Source organism: Brachycentrus maculatus, unplaced genomic scaffold (genome assembly GCF_059751285.1).
Source record: "Brachycentrus maculatus isolate JH-2025_06_01 unplaced genomic scaffold, ASM5975128v1 h1tg000077l, whole genome shotgun sequence".
Classification (NCBI taxonomy): Eukaryota; Metazoa; Arthropoda; class Insecta; order Trichoptera; family Brachycentridae; genus Brachycentrus; species Brachycentrus maculatus.
The window spans coordinates 26,388-52,559 of NW_028280831.1; the positions used below are offsets into that span (position 1 = coordinate 26,388).

Consider the following 26,172-nt stretch of genomic DNA (forward strand, 5'->3'; position numbering starts at 1 on the left):
GCAGGCTTTTTTGGCCTACGAAAAAGTATCAAATGTAATGCTCTGTGAATCAAGTATTTTACAAATATCATTTATTTAACTTTTAGTATTTTGAAATATATTTTAATGATTTCTATAACGTACTTATATATTTGAACCTTAGAGGCTGCACACTCCGCAAGGTTTGAAATTCAAGTAAAAATATATTGAAACGTCGACAACGTACACACTTTTAATACACAATGTTGACTTTCAAAATCAACATGAAACTATTTAAATAGCAATTTACTTTTATAACTCCTTTAATTATGATCATACAGATATTATTTCATGCAGTGGGAGTTTCGGAGTGAGAATTGAACAAATCCTCGGAGATTTTCCGACTTTGTATATAGCCAGGTTCGGGCCGGAATAAGGTATAGGTCAGCTGGATAATAATTATCTACGGCTTAAAAATATCCCCTCGCCTAAGACCCACCATTATAAGTCATTTCTCTCTCTATCTCTTACCCAATTAAATCCTTGGCAAAGACCCTCTACTAGCGTTGTTAATTGGCTTCCCTCATATGCCAGTTAGGGGAATTAACTAGATAGCTTCATCCTAGTTAGACCTTCTTATTTTCCATTGAATCGGTTTTGCAGCCCTTCTGCCTACCCCCAATATTCATAAAGTCGGTAATATTCGCTCATTCATTAAAACGGCTCTAATGATAACGTCATCTTAACTTTTCCCTATATAACTAAATGGAGCTTTTGGCGCATAAAAGAAGCTCGCTAGATTGAAGATTAAACAGACGTATTAAATAGATGAGGGGTTAAACAAAGACTGAGAGTAAAAAGAACGAAAATTAAGTTTTCCGCCTTAATCAAGTATGATGCAAATGTAACATGCTTTTTTATATGATACCGTTTACCTCAATTTTCCTTGGAACGGGAATTAATCTTATAAGGGGCTCATAAGTAGGTACAGGTACTCTAGGATCCTCACCTAAGTCCACGTTCTCTTCGAACTATCTAAAGTGTCTTAGTAATAATTATAAGAGGGGCTTCATAAAAATACGTAGATACGAATGGATCCTTAATACATGACAGTAGTCTTTCTATTCATTTTATTCGTTTCAAGCAAAAATATTTATTTTTAATAAAAACAAAATATTTATTGAAGAAACTGTCCATTGTTTCGGCTGTAACTTTGTTAAACTTTAACTATTTATTTTCTACTCCGAAAATGTATGTAAAAAGATTCGCAGCAATAGTTTTTAGAGGTATGAATTAAACAAATTTTAAAGCATTAAAAGTGTATTTTAGTAAATAGATAAAGTCGTAAAATATTAACAAATGAAATTTAAAATATTGGGCTGATATCACTGCCAGTAAAATTAAAAGTGAACAAATTATTTTTATGTAAACTTTCTACATTCATTGACGGTTTTTAAAATATTTTTTTAAAGAAAATATTCCCACGATTTTTATAAAAATAAAAACCGATTATAGATTTGTATACATTTTCACATTTATACACATATAGACCCTCATACATATAATACAAATAAATAAAATATTATATTGAGTATATTTTTTCTTAAATTTTGTAAATAAAATATGTATTTACATCGTAAAAAAGTATTATTTTCATTGAAATTTTAAATTGTCTATTAAAAATATATAAATAATATCATGTTTATTGGCACATTCCAATTCAAAACAGTAATCAAAATCCTATTTCTACATTTCACGAATACAGGGTTTTCAGGATAACGTTACAAAAATGAATGCATTTTGCGTAGCACTATATTATGGCTCGCATGCGTCAATGACTGGGTTTGCTTTATTGGGGATTATTAAAGGGTCGAATATACTTTTTGACCGCGCTCAAATTTGTACATCCACCACCTGAACGCCCTCGCGGCAGGTAGGTATGTACTAACGTAAATAAATTGTACTCACGTTCAAATTGCAATGGTTTTATTCGCGGACACAGAAAATACAAGGGAACTGTAAATTATAGGAAAACCAACACGTCATCAGTGGACGTGTTATATTACGACAGTTGAAGAGGATGTTATTACAGTGCCGAATGTTATGCAACCGAATGTTTCATACAGTGTTCTTTGTTCTTATTATGATATCTGCAAAATTGAATGTGATATCAGTGTACAGTACTATCATTAAATATTGTGCGTGTATTTGATTTTTTTTTATGATTGTTTTTCTTTATTTTTGGGCTTAAAATGAAGGGTGCAAATCCTTTGGGTGCATATATCGTGTAGGTTATAGAAAACACAAAACTCTGCTCTTATTTTCAATTACAACCGCATTTTAAGTTTATTTTACAGTTCTTTCCTCACATATTCCTGTCACATGTCCAAAACATCTAAACACGCCTTAATTTTATCGGTAATGTTTATCTCTGCCTTCCATTTTTTCATTTAATTAAATCATTAAATTAATATTTTCAATTCGTCTGAAAGATTGTATTTTGGCTGCATCCAGTCTACTTTCATCCTTCTTTTGCCAACTCCGCGCTTCACTTTCGAACTGTTAGTACCAGAACTACATTTTGTACTGCTTGTTTAGCTTTCGCAGTTAAGTTTTTTGCTTTAACCAATTTCATATGTTAGTTTTAGCTATTAAAAATGGTTTATCGTTCGAATTTGCCTTTGGTAAGGTAACTAGTTTATTAAGTATCGTTACTCTACTACACGATTTGTTTTTTATTCTTTTTCTGTAGTTTCATTCTTGTGGATTGGTTTGCAGCAACAAATGATACCTCCTTCGCCATTCTGGTCTATTATGCACCACCCTCTTCAGCTCTTCATACGTTTTCGATCAGATAAAACAAATCATTCTGTAAAGTTTATTTAGATTAAATCAATTAAATTAATAAAACAATTAAATTAAAGTAATTGATTGCAATGATCATTAAAAGAGATAGTTGTGTGTGTGGCATTGGATTGTTTGCAACAAAACCAATTTACAACCCAGATTGACCGACCAATTTTTCAATTAATAACTGGTAAATATTTCGGTCCACGCCATAAATTTCAATCAGCGTTAACGAATTTACTGCGAACAGCGCTCTGTGTTTTCGGTTGTCTCAATTTATCATAACGTAAAATATTACTAAGTATCGCACTCAAAATCTCCCCCATCCCTTGCTGGGGGTTTGTTTAAAACTTTGCCCATCAATTCCCAGAGGTGAGTGCGACTGTTGCGAAGATTTTCATTTTTGTTTATGCCCGCAAAAGTGGAAACAAATAATGCGGTCGTAATTTTCGGTTGCAGTCAAACTTAAAAATGACATTATGAACTCCCTTCAATTTTACTGCTGTCATCAAATTTATATTGTATTATTTATGCGTTTTGTTCTTCCCTATTCTAGTCAACTCTATAAGTTTCTTAAGTTACTAACTAATCTGAATTTGCAAAACAATCTTCGGCTCATCCGCATTCATGGGTCTCTTCATACATATCCTGACCTGATTGCATTGGAAATCATGCTAAGTTTTCCTCGATCTTCCTTTACCTCTATAACCAACTACAATTGCCTCATAAATTTGTTTAATTTTTTTCTTCACTCATTCGATTCATATTCTCGAACCATCTAACCACATATATTTTGTATATTGAAAGCATTGTTTATTAAAGTCGTATTACACAAAGTGAACGATAGATGATAGAAAGAGTGTCATCTAAACACACTTAATTTTATCGATAACGCTTAACTCAAATATGCATTCTTATAATTTCTCATCGCATAAAACTTTTTTTGTATTAATTTATGTAACGTAATAACACACATCTATGGTCCTACACCTCAATTATGATCCCGCACGATAAATTCGATATCGGAAATATGAGCGATATTCAGTGGCTCGTTTAAATGTATTCTGCGAAACGGATAAAATATTATTGATGTGGAATATAATTAACAAATACCTCTTTTGGTCAAAAGAAATTTGATTACTATGCAATAAAGTTGTGCAACCTGTTTCCATTATCAATGAATTCATTAAAAAGCTAAACTTAATGTAAAAGAACTGTTCATTAATAAATATAAGTGGATAGATCTGAAATAGATCGCATCATTTGGCCATGTCGTATTTGATTGCATGCCATAAACTATTTTCATTCACTTTATAAAATTAAACTTTGTTTTAACCACTTTTTTGTTACAAGTACACTTTAACCTACCGGTTTCGACAAGAACCTTGTCATCGTCAGAGTTTATTAAATTCTAAAACATTAAAATACTCATAGTACTCCATACACCATTTGACAATATATTTTCATATGGTGTATGGAGTGTGTGGAAGTTTTTGGTAAGGGAATGTAATTAACTTTGAGTATTTTAATGTTTTAAAATTTAATAAACCCTGATGATGACAAAGTGATTATCGAAACCGGTAGATTAAAATGTACTTATAATAAAAAAGTGGTTAAAAGAAAGTTGTTTACTTTTATAAAGTTTATAAAATGTGTCTCAAAGCATCTGCGAAAAACATTCAAGAAAAAATATTTTCATTCATCTAATTTTACAAGTAAACACATTATAATTTTTAATTTATTATTACGTTTTTGATGAATTTTTTTAAAGCTATAAATTATCCATCTCCTCTTCTTTTCATAGTTTACATAGTTTCTTAATTTGATCAATAATCTGTATTCTTTCCTTATTCCACCATTCAAACATCTTTTATGCATAGTTTTGCCACACATTTATCTAAGAGGTTGCATTGACTGCATTAAGTATACTTTTACCCTTCTTTTACCAGCTCCATGTTTCATTTCCACAAATTTTGGTTATTACCAGGACTCCGTTGCGTACTGTTAATAAAGCTTTCACTTTAGGCTTTAATTTACTATGACATTACTAATTTTATTGTACAATTCACTATTTTCCAAGATTCAATTTCTTCTCGCCATCTTCATATCTCTAGAAACCAGTATTTCGTTATAAATTCCTTGAAACGTGTAACATACTACGTAATAAATTAAGCCGGTTTTATTGCTGAAAAATTATTATAATTACGACGAGAGTATATTATTTATTCGAAATGTGGTGATTTTGGTGAATGCGGAGCCAAATTATACCCCTATTTCGTGAAGTAAGCTAATTAGGTACCTACTCCTGTAACACAGTATATTAGTTCAAATTACCCTTGTTAATACCATCTATAATGTACCATTTCCAACCCGGAGACCATCATTGCTCATAAAAGTTAATTTGAGCTCACTACCGGATTTGCTTACTTGATGTACATGCTGTCAATGAATGATAAATTGAGATTGATTTCGCAAAACCGAATGCTTCATAATGCCGAGAATGAAAATATCACCTTTATATCCATTTGAAATCTTTTTTGATATATTTTTTTTGGATTTTTAACTGATGCTGCATTAAATTGGTGCAGAGTAAGTTCGATCTTGATGATTGTGATAAAACGAGATGATGGTAGATATAAAACGATGATCTCTATGGTAGTGATAATAACGAGTGATAAAACATAATTGTATTAAAAATATTATAATTATACTTATTCGTATAAAATTGACTCTATATAAATAAGAAACTAACTAACTTGTTATCGCATATTTTCATATGTTGTATGGAGTGTGTGGAAGTTTTTGGTAAGGGAATGTGATAATATATGAGTATTTTAATGTTTTAGAGTTTAATAAACTCTGATAATGACAAGGTTCTTGTTGAAACTTATTAACGCTCCGCTTTCCCGCATGGGTAGGCAAAGAGAATAAAAAGCCACAGCACTCTGTCTTTTTAAACAATCTTCGCCTCTTTGACATTCACTCATCTCCTCATACACACCCGCTAATTATTCTAACTCCAAACCTGACCACATTAAATAATCATCGAATAAAATAGTGATAAAATCTACCGATCTAAAACACTGAAAATTCGAATTAGTTACTATAACAATACTTTGTGTTACAATTTTTGTTCACAAATTCTAGACTCGCTTCACTCATGTTATTTACCACTGGTGTTATTTACATCAAGATTTTTATATTATTTATTGATTTATCTACAAAACTGAATTATAAAATGTTAATAATTATCTGGGCATTCACTGGGCTCACGATCTGTGAATGGCTGGTTCAAAACACATTTTCCCTTAAACCAGTCAACGACAGGTTGAAAAACCCTGAAAAATTTTTTTCATTCGTATTTTTCTTCGGCTATTTTGAGATTTATTTTTTATTTAAAACTTGCATAAAATCGTATTTCCTCGGATACCCACTCTCCTATAATTTTGTATGTATTTTTAACAATAAGCCCCTTAGGCTATCAAAAAAGTATGAAATCGAAATATTTACGTTTAAAATAAAAACGAAAATACCAATTTTAATTATACCAAAATGTTATTATAAACTTTTTTAAAGATGACTATTAATATTGTTTCGTATATACGTAGGTTTATAATATGGTGTTTCAGTTTTTTTTTCATTACACGTTTTGCGATTAAATGCGAGATGAAATCGGTCCAATTAATTTAAATTTCCAAAACAATAAAATAAGGTGAAATAGGTCCCAAACCGTCACTCCGCGATATTGTCTTTCCTCTGTACGTATCCCTTAGCGCCTATTTACTTTACGCTTAGTATCGCAGTCCTCTGAAGCCCAGAAATTTTATTTTTAAACAAAGTTCCGCTTTCTAAATGCATTCAAAAAACACGACCAGTCGTAAAAGATATAGAGAGATTATTTTGTATTCTTTATACGCAGATGAAAGGGTTGATTACATTTTTATATGACCTTTGCAAACATTATGCATAATGAACCCCGATTTTACGGACGAAGATAAGAAAAGGTTATCCAAAAAGCGATCTAAGTCCACCGTTAGATTTAATTATACGATTCGAAGGTGGCTAGCTTTCAGCGAGTTTCAAAGTACAAAATGGTTTATTCCGCTTTTTTGCAAACGGGGTAAATATTTTGCCAACTTATTAAATTAAAGCATTCTTCTAATAGTGAATGCCATAACTGTACTTCACTTGGTGAAACTACTGCTAGTTTTAGATTAGATTTGTCCCGTCATTTCTCGAGAGAATTCTAGAAACAACTACGTCATAAGCGCTCCCTCCGCTATTTACTGAGGCATGAACCCTGGATGGGATACCTTCTCCGTCTTCTCTCTCCCTTCTGCGCTGAACAATTTAGGCAGATATCCCTCTCTTACCTGAACCAATTTTCGAATCTCTTTTATGTAAGTCATTCTCCATTTCACGTAACTCACTGTTCTCATTAAGCCCGCCTTCACGATAAAATATTGCAATTTTCTATTAACTTTTCTATTTGTAGAGAAATAATCGAGTCGAATTACTTCATTCTGTTTTTCAACATCGTGCTTAATGGAGTACTTACAGATAACGAATTCATTTTTTATCTTTGTACTTTATATAGGAACCTGATTATTTGATATACGAGTATATACGAAATTGATACTAGTATTTTTATTCTCCTGATCATTGTGAAAACTCAGATCAATAGACAGTTCTAGATTAAATGCAAAAAAAAGGATGAGATGATTTGTCACTGCATTATCTAATTTTTTAAAAACCTAATTGTATGAATCGTTTTATTTCCGACTCTATAATGGTTACACATTTTTCAACCCTGTTGGAGGTCCCGAGTTCGATTTCTAGGAAGATTTAAATATACATAAGTATTTTTTTACTCTAATATTTGAATTATACTACCCTGGACTGATACGCAGCCTGAAGCGCAGAAATAATGATTATCCTGACTTCCTTTAATGAATTGCTAAATAAATAGTTCATTTATTTGATGCAGTGCCCTATGCACCATCGGGTGCAAACGAGGTTCAGTAGTAATATGATTTTTTATTAGTGTTAGCTTTAAATAAATATATATTTAATCATAATCATATTTCATTACACATTACTAGATTCTTCGTCGTACTAACAAAGATGTATTCAATCAATGTTGGACTATATTTATTCATTATATACATGTACTTCTCTAATGCCTCCAATAAAAGTAAAAAATCTTTTAAAAATGTTTTAATGTCTCTATAAAATGTATTTATTTTTAATACAGGTTAAACTCAAATCAAATCAAAATTATTTACATAATAATGATTTAAATTTGTGTCACGGAAACAATTAAAGTGTTTTTTTGTACCGCCAGCAAACAATCAATTTTATTTTGCATAATTTATTCAAATACCGAGGTTCTATTTATTGATGATCATAAAATTAACATTCATTGTTGATCGGAAACTCAATTTGCATTAATTAAGCCTGAAGTAGATCATATTACGCATAAATAAGTAATTACGAACTATCAAATATTGTGTACAAAAGGATTTAACGGATTTAAACCTTTCCGATTTTTATAAAATAACGAAAAGGATAAAATAATAAACAATCTCAATTGATTAAAATATGAATTAGAGGTAAACAGTTTGTTTTTCAAACACCATCTCCATTTTTTCACCTCTTAAGAAAAAAAATACTTCAATTAAAATTTAATATACTCAACTATACATATATATAGAAAAAAGGATACCACCTTTTTTGGCTGGTAAATTTGATCAAATTTTAGCGACCGTCTGTACCCTAATAAATGATTCCCAAACATTTTAAATATTTTGTTTATTGTTAACAGCGTGCCATCTTAAAAAATATTTATACTTGTTTTAATTTTTTTTTATATTCAAGTAACAAATTTACCATAAATGTACTGCTTATGTGTTTTGATGCATTCAGCCTCATTATCAAATACCGCATATACAGTTTAGTCTTAATTTTAAAGTTGCACCCTTGGGACATTGAAATATGAATAGAGGTGGAAACAGTTTCTCCTTTTTTATCAGTTGGAACGTGGACATCTCTCTTCTTTTGGACCCTCTTCATCATTTCTTCATCATTAAACATCCCAAAGGCCCAAACCTAAAATTTAAACTAAGCTTCATATACGGTGTTTAAAAATAACGCTGAATTCGTCAAATCACGTGCCACGATAGATTTTAAGAAAGAATAGTATTTGTTATTTAAAAAATTTAAATAAAAAGGATAAATATTACTGCAAAGTGACTGCTGATTGAATAAATGAGATTAGAAAACGTTGTCGGGTTGTGGTCCCGTGGTTAATCTTGCGCACTCTTAAGTCGGAGTTTCTGGGTTCAAACCCACTCTCCTACAAATTAAAACATTTCCTTTTTAAATGAGCCGCTTAGGCTCACAGAAATAAGATGAAATTTAAGTATTTTCTTAAACACAAATATTTATCTTTTTATTTAAAAAAAAAAAAAATATATATATATATATATATATATATATATATATATATATATATATATATATATATATATATATATATATATATATATATATATATATATATATATATATATATATATATATATATATATATATATATATATATATATATATTTATATATATATATATATATATATATATAAATATTATATATATATATATATATATATATATATATATATATATATATATATATATATATATATATATATATATATATATATATATATATATATATATATATATATATATATATATATATATATATATATATATATATATATCTATATATATATATCTATATATATATATCTATATATATATATATATATATATATATATATATATATATATATATATATATATATATATATATATATATATATATATATATATATATATATATATATATATATATATATATATATATATATATATATATATATATATATATATATATATATATATATCTATATATATATACATATATATATATACATATATATATATATATATATATATATATATATATATATATAAATATATATATATATATATATATATATATATATATATATATATATATATATATATATATAAAATAATATCCGTTTTTTATTAAATAAAGAATAATAACTTTTAAAAAAACGACAAATGTTTTAATAACTTAATAATAACAATAATTCTTTGATGAAATTTATGAAAATATATCTTCTTCACTTTTTAAAAAATCCTCAAAAACGATGGAAGATAAAAAAAAGTTTGAAAACTACAGGGAAAATATGAGTCGGAAGGGTAGAAAGAATGAGAAATGGAGTTAGCCATGATAGAATGCAAAGGGGGAGCCCTTTGACACAATTTTCATTTTTAAGTGTCGTTTAATTTTTTAAACCCCTTAACTCGGCTCTGCTGTGAAATCGCCAACCATTACTCTTTCTTCTTTTACACTACGGAGACATTTGATAATTTTACACCGGAGAACCACCCTTAACCAACCCACCCCCTACATCCCTATACAAAAGCTTTCAAACCGAGATCAAGTTATAATATTGCTCATTTTGAAAAATCTCTTTGCCAAACTGTTTTTACGTGAAATTTAAAAAAAATTCTGGCAGATTTTATTTTTTATTTAAAACACAGTGATTTCATGATACAAGTAGCTTCTGAGTATTTGTGAAACATATTTTACAATAACTATAATTTCAATTATCATACAAACTTGTAAACCATGTCAATTATGTTGTCAGAATAGTTAAAAATTAAGATTCAGTGGAATCCATAATTTAATTTAACCTTTAAAAACACGTTTCGATTTTCATCGCCAATACAGTATTTTCCCCACAAACCCAAAGTAGGCGATAAAAAGTTTTAATTTTTACTCCTATTTTCTCCTATTCTAGGGAGTGCATGTGGTATTGTTGATCTACAGGGTGTTTACTTGATAGTTATTATATGTAGGTTAGGTGATCAGTCTTACAATTTTATTTATCTCAAAGTAAAATTTATTAGTGAGATCCAGATTTGTTAAAAAAAAACTACAATATGTTTTAAAAAAATTAAAAATACTGTTCATCAAAAATAAAACACTTGCATTTGACCACTCAGTGAGTTTTATTTTATTTCACACAACTAGTTTCAAACAATGTAGATATTTTCATGTACAGATGATCACAACTTTTAATTTTTCAAAAATATGTTTTTCTGATTATCTGTCGATGGAAACATCTGTAGTTTTGGAAACTAGTCATATAAAATTAAATCAAACTAAATAAGTGGTCTTAAACAAGTGTTTATTTTTAATAATCAACATATCATTCCCCAAAGTTAATGCCAAATCAATAAATAAAGAAAAATAGTTCATCGGAAAAGCACTAATAGACTCATAAAACCGTACTCGTTCTAGCGAATGTACGCAAAGAATAGTTGTCAATATTTTAAAGTATTTTATTCTTCTCATTTGATTTTTATATTACATAACTGGATGGATTTAATTAAAAAATAAAATGTTCAGATTAAAAAATGAGGGTGAAATTGTGTGTTTCACGAAGCCTTATTGAAATGACCTCCCTAAATAATCTAATAGTAACAGCTTGTGGAGCCTTTGTCAAGATGTTTTGGCGGTGCTACCCTTGTTTACTACTCAACTCTTGAGAGAGGAGCCACTACATTTGAGGCGGGAGAACTGTAAACGAAAAACCGGAAAGGCTGCAACGATAATTAAGATTCTGAATTGAAAAGACAACACGAGCTCGGCAACCCACCCTTCCGAAAACATTAAGTATTTTTAAAATTATTTTTGTCCATTTGCATTTCGCTTTGACTGTAATTTACTGTAACACCTTCCTCAATATTAATTTGTATCTATATAGAGTAATTTTTACTAAAAGTATATATATTTTTTTACCAATTAGATAATTGTTTTAATTGATTTTATAGTGTTTTATATAAAGTACAATGAAATAATCTTTCGTTCGTATTAACTTTGTACCATTTAAGTAAGTGTTATAAAATGAATATTTTTTCTCAGAATAAAAAATTGGTAGGATAAAATCTTTTTAATTAATTACTTCGGTGACTTTCACAAAATACGCACAGCGCGCTGAAATCTTAACAGTTTAATTTGGCTTAAATATTTGTTAAAAATCTTTTCACCCAAATTATCTTTTGTGGCTAAGAGTTGTCCAAATGACTCTACGCGCTCCCCTCCGACAATCATGAATATTCTAATTGGGTCCCGAACCCTCGCCAGCACCCGAAACCTTAAAAAATTAAAATAGATAATACTGTACGGCGGTTGTTATAATTACGGTGTCCGTACACCGTATATTAATATCATTATTAGATGGCGGACTTCATGCATAAACATCATGTGTGCTCAAGGCTCGGTACGGGCCCTAATAGCTTCATACAGCGGCATTGTACAAACACCTGATATCCTAATTCTCTTCCCACAGTTATCATTTCGTAAACCGCTCACTTACTCTTTTTGCGTTATTTCTCCTATGTTTTTCGGTTCAAATTTGAATACGGCTAGGACATTTCTACTCCACGCACGTCAACATATTACTGTATCATTTCTGTTCTCTTATAGAGATAAAACATGTATTACACGAGCTTATATGGTAATGATAAAAGTGAATTTACTGAATTTTTTCTCGTTATATAACGCGCCAATTAATGTTATCTATATAATTATATATTAAAAATGTCATTGCTCTCTAATTGAGATTAGAAAACCATTGGAATAATGAACCATTTTTCCTTTTCACTACTGCCTGAATCGAGAATTCGATAAAAAGTTTTGAGTTGCGGTTTTAAAATTATTGACATGGATCTTCCATAATCGTGAGAAGCGCCGAGATTAATTATTTTTGATAAAACCGACACCGGGTAAGGGATTTTCTTCAAAACGCAAAGTTTTCGAGATATATAAAAATAAAAGCTGGTATTAAAACTTTTTGAAGTAAAAGATGACATATTTTATGATGAAGATAGGAGATTTTTTTAATCTCCTGATTCAATAAACCGGCAGGCTAATTGGTTTCCCGAACTTTACGAGTTACTTCGTTAGCAGAATCTTTATTTTTTGGAAACAATACATTCGGAGTATAATTTATCGTTGACGTTAATGTACTCAAATTCAGCAGAATAAAGAAGTTAATCGGTTTTAAAACTTTTGATATAAATCTTCTTTTCTAACAAAAATTAAAAATCACGTTTCCGAACAATAACAGTCACAAACTTGAAATAACGACAAAATAATCCTCAATATTTAAGGTCCCTTGCTTATTCATTTTTATTGTAATCTGTGCATTGGATTGCATTTTTAAAATGAACTTCATTATTCAATTTGAGAGCATTCTTCGATATTCACATTATTAATTGGTATGAGTGCATACATGTCCATTCATTATGAGTGCATTTTTCTATGTACTAAGTCAACATTGGTATGAAATTCTGCTTGAAACCTATCCGAGAAAATTTGATTTCACTCATTTAAAGCAACTGGAGTAAATCCGGCCCAAAGTTATCTAGAAAAAGGGGAAAAAACTGCAATCGAACTTCTCACATAAGAATCCTTAGAAAATGTTTTGAGGGCCGAAGTTCGATTTTATCCGGGCGCTCGAGTGGAAATACAAGGGGCAGAATCAAACTTAAAGACGTTTATTACAACAAACAGCTCCCCCGAACACATAATGGCTATAGTCAGTCCCTACCATTGGCACTGCGCAGTGTAAGAAGAGGGGTGCGGGGGTGTGTTGTTGTATCAAACGTACACGGTAAACAAACGCCATCTTTAATCACATTTTCTCTCATATAACTAGGAGGAATCTATAAAGGAACTCTTTGTATTATCTTATTAGTGCCAAGATAACACATGCCGAAAATACTCGATACGCTCTCGATGCATACGAGCGCGTGTCATCTATAGCCTTGTGCAAAAGTCGAGCAATCGCTTATCTTATAATCAGTACCTACTTTAAGTTATATCATTATTAACAATTGAGAATCAAATATACATACATATCGTAGTCATAGAGGAGAATGTGACCAAGTGCATTTTATTTTTACAAAAACGTGATTTATACCATTTGATATCTTACTAGCTTAATATCGCCTTAATTTTTTTTGTATTTTCTAAAATAAATAAATTTTATCTGGTGAAAGCTACATCAGTTGTTATATAATTATATAAAATGGAATTCCATCAAAAAATGTCAGTCCAAAGCATAAATCTGATAGCATTCCAGTTAAAAGTTTATATCTACATATGTATTAACAGTGTGTTTCTACCTCATCGAGCAATGTAGGCGTTTAATTTATAAATATACTAAACCTCTCAACTGTATATATTTCAAAGCACTATGCACAATTCATTAACGCGAACTTGTAATGTCTAATAACACAGAATTTTGTGTTTAATTAAGTCATTTATTTCCGCTTTATAATCCTTAGATTCCCTGTAGAACAGTAGATCTCTATTTTAGTGACTACAACAAATATGAAACCCTAAGTAAGCTGTAGGGTTAATCTAGGTAAGTATCTAGTGTGGGGGTACATTGGTCGGCTGTATTTATCTCTCCCAACCCAGAGGGCGCTGAAAGGTGAAACTACCTACCTGCCATTTGAAGCACATTTCAAAATATAAATGAAATATATAACTTACGTTTCTTATTCGAACTTTTACTGCATCCAATGCACAAAACATTGTTTAACGCATTTTTTCTTGATCAATCATTATATAAAGGCAAATGAATTATTTTTCATTAACTTGTACAGATTTTATTTTAAAAAGACGATGAATAATACGTTTATACACAAATTAAGCTTGATTTTTTGTTCAGTACACTGAAATGATTCAACATTTAAATTAAATGCTTTAAATAAGCAATAAAAAAAGTTGCGTGACATTTTTTAGCAAATGTTTTTTCATTATGATTTGGGCATGCGTATTAATATTCTTATCTGCAGGGTGTATATGTCTTCTTCTCCTAACCCTTATATGCACCCGACGGTGTATAGGGCTCTGTATACTATAAACGGAGTATTATCTTGATCGTTTACACATGAAGGAAAGGTGATCATCCCTCCGCCTCAGCTACCAGTCCGGGGTAATAAAAAATATTAGAGTGAAAAATCACTTATATTTATTGGACCCCACCCCCCCTAGGAATCAAACTCGGGACCTCCATTTTGGTTGCCGAGTGTGCTGAACATTACACTACGGAGGCGGATAACCAATAACTATATGTCACTGCATCGAATAGATACTCTGTTAACTTGGTAATTATGTACATAAAGGCAACCGGACTCATACAGCACTTCAGGTACTAAAATAGTTAAGAGTAATATTTAACAAATATGAGAGTAAATATTTTACTTATTTTTATTATAACCACACTGGGAATCGAGCCCGTGACCCCATGCATATTAGTTCAATGAGATACCTACATTCTTTAAAGACAAAGTTAACAACGTATTTATAAAATGTCATTTGTTTTATTGTCTTTTTTTTTAAATAAAATAAATAAAACTAAAAATGTAACTGTAAAACATTCAAATATAACTGCAACATTATATGTATCTTTGAGTGACAAGTAAACGTTTTGAAAGATTGTTTTAAAATTAACGGATTATATCTGCGATATGGTTCATGTAAAAAAAAATTTTTTTTCAAAATATAATTCTCTTTTGAATACAAACTGTCCCAAAACTGAACCGAAAAATCTCCAAACATTGTTATCTACCAATACTTTGAATTTGGTTCGGGGAGCTTTTTCATATTATCTGTTGACGACCCAATTCGTCGCCCGAAGCTCCGTTCCTTTGAGTTTCATAGACAAGTTTGTCTGGGGTTTCAATACGGGTTCATTTCGGTTGGACATTAGTCGATATTACGTCAAATATTTGGTTCCTTGTTTACTTAGTTTCGCCAGTTATTGCTTTGGATATCGAACATAATGGGTCTATTGAAATATTGGATATTTCCCATTCGGTATTAGTCCAGAACTTAGTTAGGAAAAGCTTAATCATCACTGTACATTAGAAAACTCAGAATATTTGAATTTTACTAGTTAAACAACTAATTTTCAAACCTTTGGTCGTCTTTATTTGCGAAGTATACTATTCCTAATAAAGCATTAATATACGCTCAAAACCCGGAACTCAATAAAATATTTCAAAGAGAACCACAATAGTTAATAAATCGAATGGACTACAAATGTTGATTGAATGTTCGTAATTATAATACATAGTATTTGAAATCCCACATTCGAGTAAACTTCTACGAATAGAAATCTACCTATATTTTTAAATTCTCTACATCTCTCTTTATTGGTTTTCTCATTCATTCCTTCTTGTTCCCCTCCAAGATTCTAGTAATTATTCCTTTGTGGTACAGGAAATGACAATCATCCCTTTTCTATTTTCGATTGTTTCTAATATGGTAAAAATCATATAATTTATATTTGAAGCACTAACTTTGTGATTTTCCATTTTATAATTAAAATGTTATTTTGTTTTAAAATTACTATAAATATTTTATTATAACATAAGTATAATGTCTACCGGTTTCGTAACTAACCGCTTCTTTATCGAGACTAATAAATACAAGTATTAATCAGCAATATTTTTCTGTAATAAAGAGTCCTATCTCTTATTTCTTTGTTTTATTTTACAAAGGGATAAAAAATCTCTCTAAGAAATCTTTAAGGTCTCTTATATCGAGGTTCAACTATACATATTTCAAACATGTAATTTTTTCCTCGGCTCTTATTAATTTGCAGTGGCTTGTATGATCAACGTATAAATGGTTGTTTAAATACGGGTATGCAACCCTAAGTACATTAGCTTTTGCTATCGTTCTTCTTTCCTGCCATTTTATTTCCAATATACCCGATATGTACCTCACCCTGCGCTCCTTCTCTTACATTATATGTATGTGTACTTTTTTGCATGTATTAAGAAAAGGACAGATTACCTTAAATTATCGACGTATGATACAATACATATGATACGATCCCTTATGAACCATGTGAGTGCAGATAGAAAAAAATATATATCATCATTCTTCATACTTTTGGCATAATTTTTAAGCCTGATTGTAATAATTCAAATAATAAAGAAAACGCTTACGTAACAATATTAAAGGCTTAAGGCTTCTTTTATACCGGAAGCGTAAGCAGTATTAAATGAAGGGAGATATATGTAAATCGTTTTAAAATGTTTATAAAATAAGAGATGAAAGCCACTTTCGGTATTCTGAAGGATGAGATTTGGCTGACTGGAAAAAGTGTATCCATAAAACATAAAATATTCGGATTTTCCGATTCCCCTAAAAGCGTGTTAATATGAAACGAATTTTAATATCACCGACATGACATATTCTGTCGTAAAATTCCAACCTCAAATATATTTTATGATGAAATGAGATCTCCATAAATTGAATCAAATAGCAGTGGCGTACCAAACTTTTTATGGTGTCGCCATTTTCTATCACATTATTATGATGCCCTGGAAGTTATTATGGTTATTAAATATATTTTTTCCCGTGGGCAATCGTCAAAACTTATTATTGAATCGATTTTAGTCACAATGCAAGATTTTTTTAAATAACACTCTGTCGATACCATTGCAAATACATTCAATTTGAGAGTACTTTTGCAATATAAAACAACTATTACGAAAAATCAATATATGAAATATCTTGAATCGTGTTTTGATAATATATGGAAACTTATAAAAAAAGGTCTTTTAAATTATTCCAATACAATATTTTAAAAGTTAACGTAGAATGTGAATATATTTTGTAGTGAATTAAACGAGTATGTTACTTCTTTAAATCCTTATTCGCACCCTATGGTGCATAATGTACTTTATTGTATCGACCCAGTGTTGTCTTGACCTTTAATTTCGTGAAGACAAGGTGATTAGTCCTGCGCTTTTTGTTCCATTCCAGAGTGATTTTAATTAAATATAAGAGTAACAATATTTATTTAGACTCCTTTGAGAATTGAATCGAAGAATTGCTACAATTCTACAAAGATGCACAAAATATAATAAATGAAATAAAAATGAAAGCATGAATAATAATTGAATATAATCTAGAATAATAATAAAATATAAGCTTCAGTAAAAACAATAATACAGGGGATTATCACCCATATTTATTTGATCCCTCAACTGAACTCGGAACTTCTAGTACGGCATTTAAACGCATTTACCACTACAGTATGGTTAAATGTATAAGTTAATGTATAACATGTATAAGTTAATAGATTGTTGGGTAATATTTCTAAAATGAAACACGGTTTTTGTTGGATTAACGCGTCACCTACTAAAATATACATAAATAAATGTAGAATTCAATCCAACAAAAACCGTGTTTTATTTTGAATATATTACCCAACAATTCAATATGGGATTCCGCCAACTGTCTGCAGTTACAATAAATAAGTTAATAAATCTTATTCACAACATTTTTTCTCATTTGTGCAGGGAAAACATATTTATTAATCCTTTGTTCACCTTTGAGGAAATAAATTTCATAATTCGATCCCTGCACCCGTTCTGAAACAAGTATAAAAGTTTGTACAACCTTTGTTTTGTTATGTGAAGTAGTAACGAGAGGGGTAGAGCCGAGTATTGCAGGAGTGGGGGGAAGTCCCTCATGCCGCCTTCACCTACCCCCGCTTGCCCTTGGGGCGACCTCTTGCTAAGCTTATACCGAGTCGATAAGGATAAGGAAGTCTCCTCGTCTGCATATGATGAACTTCGACAATTTTGCAAGCGTCGATAATGTAAATATAAGCTTAATTAAAACGCTGTTAATCACTTATAGTTAGTAAAAGACATAACACTATTCGTATTTTTATTATTAAATGATAAATTTTCACATTTGTGATAAAAATTAACCAACTTACTAACTAACCATCACGCCGCTCCACCGCAGGGGTAGGCAGAGAGAATAGAACGGCACACCACTCTGTCTTTGCAAACATTCTTAGCCTCTTCCAAGTTCATGCATCTCCTCATACATACTCGCTGATTATTACGACACCTAAACCTGACCACTTTCAAGTATTTGGCATACCTGATCTCGGTCTTCCTCTACAAGTTTTAAAATAATAAAAATTACAGTGACAAAAAAATCTATTTTATTAATCGAATATTTTTCGCTTCGCTTCGGATTGACGCAGTGTTAACTTTAACTTCAACTCCTTAAAAACAAGGTGACCAGTTGTGCGCTTCAAATCATCGGGTACAGGAGTAGAATAAATTTTGAAGGATACTAATGGATCAGATGAAGGATATTGCTTTTATACAGGAAAGAAAATAAACATGTGATGGTACCTACTTTTAATAAAATAGTTATATGGGAAAACCAGGAATGTTCTTCAACCTGTGCTCGTACAAGCTTGTGTTCATGTCGTATAATTATTTCATTATTTTTTTGCCTTACATGAAATTGTAATTATTAAAAATACTTTTAACTTAAAGAAAAAGGCAAAATAGTACTAAAATATCAACTGGTTCACAACATGTTTTAGATACTTTACACGATGAAATAAATACAACAATAAAAATATAAAATCGTACTTGGCTAAAATATCCATTTTAGAAAAGTGTAAACTACTTCTTTATGTAAAGTGTAAAATTGTAAAATACCACTATTGGTATCCAGATGGTGCATAGGGTACTGTGGATCCTAAGATCAATTTGAAGAAATCAATGTGATCATTCTAATCATAATACCAGTCCTACACTCATGATTCAGGGATAAAGACCTGGATTATATTTGAAGTAATACAAATGACGCGTGCATAGAAGCAAGGGTAAAGAACATTACAATTACTTGTCTTTGGAAAGAAAACGGAGGTGATTTATTAGTTATAACAATGAGAAAATCAGTTATAAATAACTAGGATACTCGGGGTCGCCGTAGGTTACCTACCCGTTGCTAATTTATCCTGATAGTTGCTAAATTTGTATACGTCCCTTGATGTAAAATCAATTTATGTACCTTGAAATTTTTCATTGTATTGTTATGCAGTATATCTTGTTTTTATTACACTTTATGTTGTATTATCAACAATTCTTCGATATAAATATATATAAATATATGCTTTAAAATAATAGCAACTTCGAAATATTCCCATTATATTGTAATTGGAATAAAATAATATGCATAATTAAACGTCTAATTATTCTCAATACTTATTATGAAATTCAATCTCTTTGATTGTTAAAGGATGAATTTCGAGAGCTTAATCTCATTAGATAAACAGTAAGACATTATGTAATTAATATGTAGATACATTATAATATATGCTTCTGAAAAGTAAATACATAAGTGCGGAGCAAGTCAATATTATTGTACGTAGGATGTAAGAAATAATATTTTGAATCATGTAAGATAATATAGCAAATACATGTACGTAAGATGTTTATATATGTTTTAAAAGAGATATAAAATATTTAATATCAGATGAGTTCGTGTTTATAATATACAACTACAAAAAATTTATTTTGCATAATTTTTTTATTTAAAACAAGTCCTGTAATTTTTTTTACACATAATCAAGAAAATATAATAAATTCATGTACATAAGATGTATTTAAGTAATATTAAATTAAAATTAAAATCTGGTGGTGTCAAAAGTCTGCGTAATTGGAGGGCATGTATGACTAGATGTATGGATGTATAGGAAGCTAAGAGTGTATATCAGGACGGAAGAATGTAGCGCTCCACCCTCTCTGCTTACCCCTGCGGAGAAATGGCGTGATTATAGTAGTAATATAAAAAAGATGTCTGCCATTTTTAAGTCCTGAAAACTAAAGGTCACCAAAGTAAATATCGTCAAAGAAAACTCTCTTACCAAATTGTTTTGAAAAGTGCATTTTTTATTAGGGAAATAAAATAGCTGTTTTGCCGTTAATCAACTTTAATTTGTGACATTGTGTTAGATTATATGTAAGTGAATTCAATGTTTTCAAAGTGTCAAATAGAAGGAAAATAAACAAAGCCCAACTTACCTACTTGTTGAGCGTGGAATAATATCATGTGCTTACTCAAGCCGAATTTTCGTTTTCCTGTTCTGGGCATATAATTATTGAGAACGAAACCTTCTGTATTATTTAAATGCAAAGCATATTTTCCACATTTCCAAAATTGATAACTAATTCGATCGGATAATAAAAAATTCATATAATTCGTGTGATTTATTTTTTATAAATATTTAATACCAAACTAGAATCTCGGAAAACAATGTGTATTCTTACTGCGTGGGGTAGAAGAAAGTTAATTGTAGGGTTTAGAATATAATTGAGAGTCGAACATTTCGTGTCTCGACGTTTGAAAATTCCGTCAATCCACCGAAATAGCTGCAGTACAATTTATCCAATTAAAAGTTTTAGTAAAATCCACGCCTACTCCGGCACTTAATAAATTATGAGAAATTACACGGCCACCTTCCGTTATCATTGCGTGTTTCCTAAATAATTAACGCAATATACAGGCCATCGATTTATCTGTTGGGCTGGCGGGCGGCGGGTGGGGGGTGGTGCAGGCGGCGGGGGGGATCAGGGCAGCGGGAGAGGTGGGGGATGCACGCACGCGATTGGTCCGCCGCTCACGCAGCTGCGTGGCCCCCGCCTCCTCCGCGCGCTACCCGCGATCATCCCCTAGCTCTCAGTTCACACGACGCCCGAGACCAGAGCGCCGCGTCGCCGACGTCTTCGCCCTACGAATTCCGAACCATACAACTGACAGCCGTGCGCCGTACAAACTAACACTTTGCATTTCAAAACTCATACAAACTTTACAAAAAAAAATTAACTTCTTTTTTTAAGTATTGTCGTCGACTTCTCGGGTGTTTGTGACTTATTCGAGTTGATAATTTAGCTTTATTTAAGCTTCGCGCTTTCGCAGTTTTCAACTTAAAAACTTTTAAAACAACTGTCAAAATTCAGGAATCAATTTGTTGCCGTTTCCTCCGCGAAATTAAACAATCCCAATTTATTTATTTTCACCAGGAGTGCACAAAAGATATCCATATGGTTCACCTGGTAGAAATTTACCGATCGGCGAAAGTTGAATACTCGCCGTCGGTTATTGTAAGTACATATTTTATAATTTCTAATAAATTTTAGAATAGTTTCAAAAATATAGGAACAAATAAAAAAGGGTTTTTTCTTTTATTTTTTTTCTTTAATTTCCAATATCGAATAAATAAAAATTTATACAAATATTTTTTGTATATTATCTTTTTAAGGATGCATATTATTTTTTTTTTAAATAAAATTAAAATAGTTTTTTTTTTGTTTTTCTTACAATAAAAAAGTAAAGTAAATTTTTGTTAATATTTATTTTACCATTTGATATTTTTTAAAACCATCAAAGAAGGTTTTTCATTTCTTTTTTGAAAATTAACACATATCGGAATGGGTTTTATTCATTTGAAAAACCGCTCGTTTCAGTTGCGCTTGTAGTTTCCCAGAACCGCCGCACAGTTGCGATGGCGCCACTTGATGGAAAACTCAGGTGCACTGAATTCTGTTAAATAATATAAAACCAAATTCAACGAAAAAAATGCGTAAATGAAGTTCCAGAAAAAACTATTTTGTCAATAATATTATTGTTTAATGATTATTTACTTCTACGTAAAAATTATAGGCATGGTAAAAACAAAGACTGCGAAAAAATTTCTATTTCTTTTGAACATTCACAACTTTTAATAAGTATCCCTTAAAATGAGAATAATTAAAATTACACAAAGAAAATCTCTATTCTTGATTAAGCTAATATTATTTGAAAGATTTGATTTCAATAATTTTTTTTTGCACATTCATCAACGAATGATAAAAAGTTCTAAATTTTTAACACAAATTTCAAAAACGAGGATATCATTACAATAAAAAAATACTCTTTACAAACTAAGGTAGAAAAAAAAAGTTTTATTTTTTTAACGCATTTCTCATAACTATGTTATTTTATGCATTCTTGGTGTATATTTTAATGTTGAGTTTAATAAATTTATGATTATTTTCAAGAAATAACTGACGTATTTTATTTTGTAGTGTTCGTTTTTCCCATTAAAAAATATTATTTAACCAAAGCTAAAAGATATTTGTAAGTAATAATTATTAGACATAAAAATTAAAGTATTTAATTTATTGTTTTGTCATTAACTTTGTGGTAAGACATGTTACAATTATTAAAGAAAACACTTGTTTTTTACCACTTGTTTTTTTACTCAAGTGGTAAAAAAACAAGTGTTTTCTTTAATCATTGTAAAATTAAAGTAAGTCAAGAATAATCATTTTTATTAAAAAAAAGTTAAATCTATGACTTATTTGGTTTAATCAGTATGCTTTGTCACTCTTTATTATTATTTTACATTTCAAAGCTATCTAGACAATATATTGAATAAATATAAAGAACAAAGTAATTGTCAGTTTTGTTTGTTTTAATATTATTAAAAAAATTACTTCACTCTTTTTTTTAAGGATATTCCAACTGTTTAAAATATCTTATTCTAGATACTCTGTGCCTCTTCAAAAAAAAGACTTAACTTTTGTGCTTATAGATAGACAAAAAATATTTTTGAATTACATATAGTCATTTAAAGATGTTTTATAATTAAAAAATGGTGTATTAATTTTTATTTTAAATTTTTCAAAAAAAAAGGTATTTAATTTTTGTCAATACACAAACCCTTTATTTTTTTATATCCGCCATAAAAATACTTAATCAAAAATATTAAATTATTTGATATTTATTATATTGTTAAAATGACTAAGTTTTGCATTTTGAAATTTTGAAATCATTTGGGAATATTAATGAAGAATTTTAAAAAAGTTATAAATTATACATATAACATTGATGATTTATTTTGTTATTAAATTTACGGGTTTAAATGTTTTACACGAGTATACTTCATACAACGGTTATTTTATTAACCTCCTCGATAGATAATGCATCTTTTATCTTTGCGGAATATTTTATTTTACATCTTTAAAGCTGTCTTCCAAAACTGTTACTAAACAATGAGTATTTTATATATAAGGTGGATTATAATGCAAAAATATTTTTAGTGATTTTTCAAAACAGGGAAAAGTCGATTTAAATACTTCTAATATCCTTTGAATGTGAAATATTTTATTTGACATCTTGAGAGTTTGTTTCGAAAACTGTCAGTAAAAAAGTGCAATCCATATTTTTGGTAGATGATAATTTTATATGATTTTAAGTGATTTTTTCAAAACAAGGAAAGGTAAATTTCTACTGTTCGTTAAGACTTTTTCGATGAGCGCTAGTTTTGATTCGTTTGGCTTGATTCTTTTCCTTCTAACCCTTGTGCTAGTGGTGTTGGATTCAAACTTATGTGTGCTCGTAATTTTCGGCTATACAACAATGGGTTTGGCTAATCCGGCACGTTTCGAGCTAGAAAGACGCAATAATGGACGGTGTAACTCGGTCTCGCCGGCCCAGCTGTCTGAATGATTGAGCTTTTGGTTTTTTTCTTACTTTTTGCCGTTTCCACCCACTCCCGCGACTCGGGGTGAGTAGCCACCGGCGCAGCCCTTATCGAATTAGTGCCTCCGCGGCCCCGACTAAGTGCTCGCGCTCGACCGAAGCTCAAATGCAATTTGCAGGCAAGTATTTTGGGACCGCTTTACCCCGCTTTCGGTCAAACCCATCTTCGCCCTGAAGTTCTACCTAAATATTACGCCATAATTACATATTCCGTCTGGTCTTATTCCGCTGCTTGAGTTTAGGTTTAATCTGTATTTAAAAATAATTTCCTAACGCATCTATTCAAATTCGTCGGGAAATTATGTTTAGCTTTAGTTGACGCTTAAAACATACCTATAGGCAACGTGCGCAATCACATTTAAAATGAGTATGAGATAAACACTCCTCGCTCGTTAAACTTAAATCTTCCTCAGTGTTGAAAATACAACAAAAATAGACCCAGCACTTCTTTATCACATTGTATACAAATGACTACTTAATGGGGCCCGTTTGGCTGAGTCACCCACTTACAGGGTAGAAATAAACGGCGCGAATTTGCATTGAAATTTTAATTGTTTGCCGTAATCGTAAAAAATCTCGTTGATTTATCTTTACAACTCCGACTTTCCGTTGCCCCAACATGCAAGTGCTTTATTCCGAGAAATTAACTTATATTTTGATAAGAAGTTAATCAAAGAAGGTTTCTGTATTAATGCTTAAATTTTCAATCAATCAGCATACGTAAACTATATAATTAATAATCTCCATAACTTTGAAATTTTATTGCCCCAGTATGCAAGTGTTCTATTGATATTGCATAAGAATTCAAAAAAAGAAAGCTTCAGTACTAGTGCTTAAAACTTCAATCGATTAGTACATAAAAATAATCAATTTGTTTTATCTTGAAAACTTTACTGCCCCAACACACAAGTGTTCTCTTCTGGGAAATTAAACTTTTATTATATTAAGACGTTAATCAAAGAAGGTTTCGGTGTTAATTATTAATATTCAATCGATAAGATATTTTTTATGTTAGTATAACATAAAAAAATCTCTTTTATCTTAAAAACTTTCATAAGCTTTTTATTACCTCAACATGCAAGCGTTTGCATCTTAAGCCAATAGAAAGTATTATTTTGTTAAGATCTTAATTGAAGAAAGTTTTGGTGTTAATACTTAAATTTTTTAATCGATAAGCAAACATTAATGTTACTCGTGCTACTATTTTTCCCGAAATAAATTTTTAATACATCAGTTATATCAGTTTTCTTGTGAGATAGTAGTCCGTTTCTTTAACTAAACAAATCCCTCCTCTACAATTATTGAAGAGAGTTTAAAATACTTTTGATTACTCGAGAATGGTGGTGTAATCTTAGTGGATTTCTCTGTAACGCTTCTCCACTAGTATCCTCAGCAGATGGATGAGGAGAAGAGAGGCTGTGTTTGCAGACCTTAGAAGTATATTAGCGACGATGCTTTCTGCTTTCCATACTATGTGGGTCGTTTGGAATCATGAATAATTCATATCATCGGTGGAAGTAAAAGCCTCCTAACGCACTGCGTTACGTGATAATGGAATTGTGAGCTTCTGTCACTTCAGGCTTGTTGAAAACTTTAAACAGAGGCTTCTAAAATGTATTTTATACTTATTTATTACACTTTTTTTCATAATTTAAGCAAGGTATATTGCTTTAATTCAAATAAATTCATGTTTTTATCGTATCAAATATTATAAATTAATCAATAAAAAATATCGTATTCTTTTTTTTCAAATTTATAATTGCAATATTTTTTCATTCTAACTTATTTTAAAGGATAAAAGTAGACTAAATGGAATCAAAATGCAATTTTT

The 26,172-nt window shown here is 30.2% G+C and overlaps 1 protein-coding gene across 7 annotated transcripts in view; it reads left to right on the plus strand.

Moving 5' to 3' along the window:
• Positions 1-21,527: 21,527 nt before the first annotated feature.
• bru3 (CUGBP Elav-like family member bruno 3) overlaps positions 21,528-26,172 on the plus strand; it is a 207,418-nt gene continuing 202,773 nt past the window's right edge. For all 7 annotated transcript variants that reach the window (XM_088257255.1, XM_088257256.1, XM_088257261.1 and 4 more), the window contains exon 1: positions 21,528-21,919. In XM_088257255.1, the coding sequence (XP_088113381.1) occupies positions 21,860-21,919 (60 nt within the window). In that variant the 5' untranslated portion in view covers positions 21,528-21,859. The remainder of the gene's footprint in view (positions 21,920-26,172) is intronic.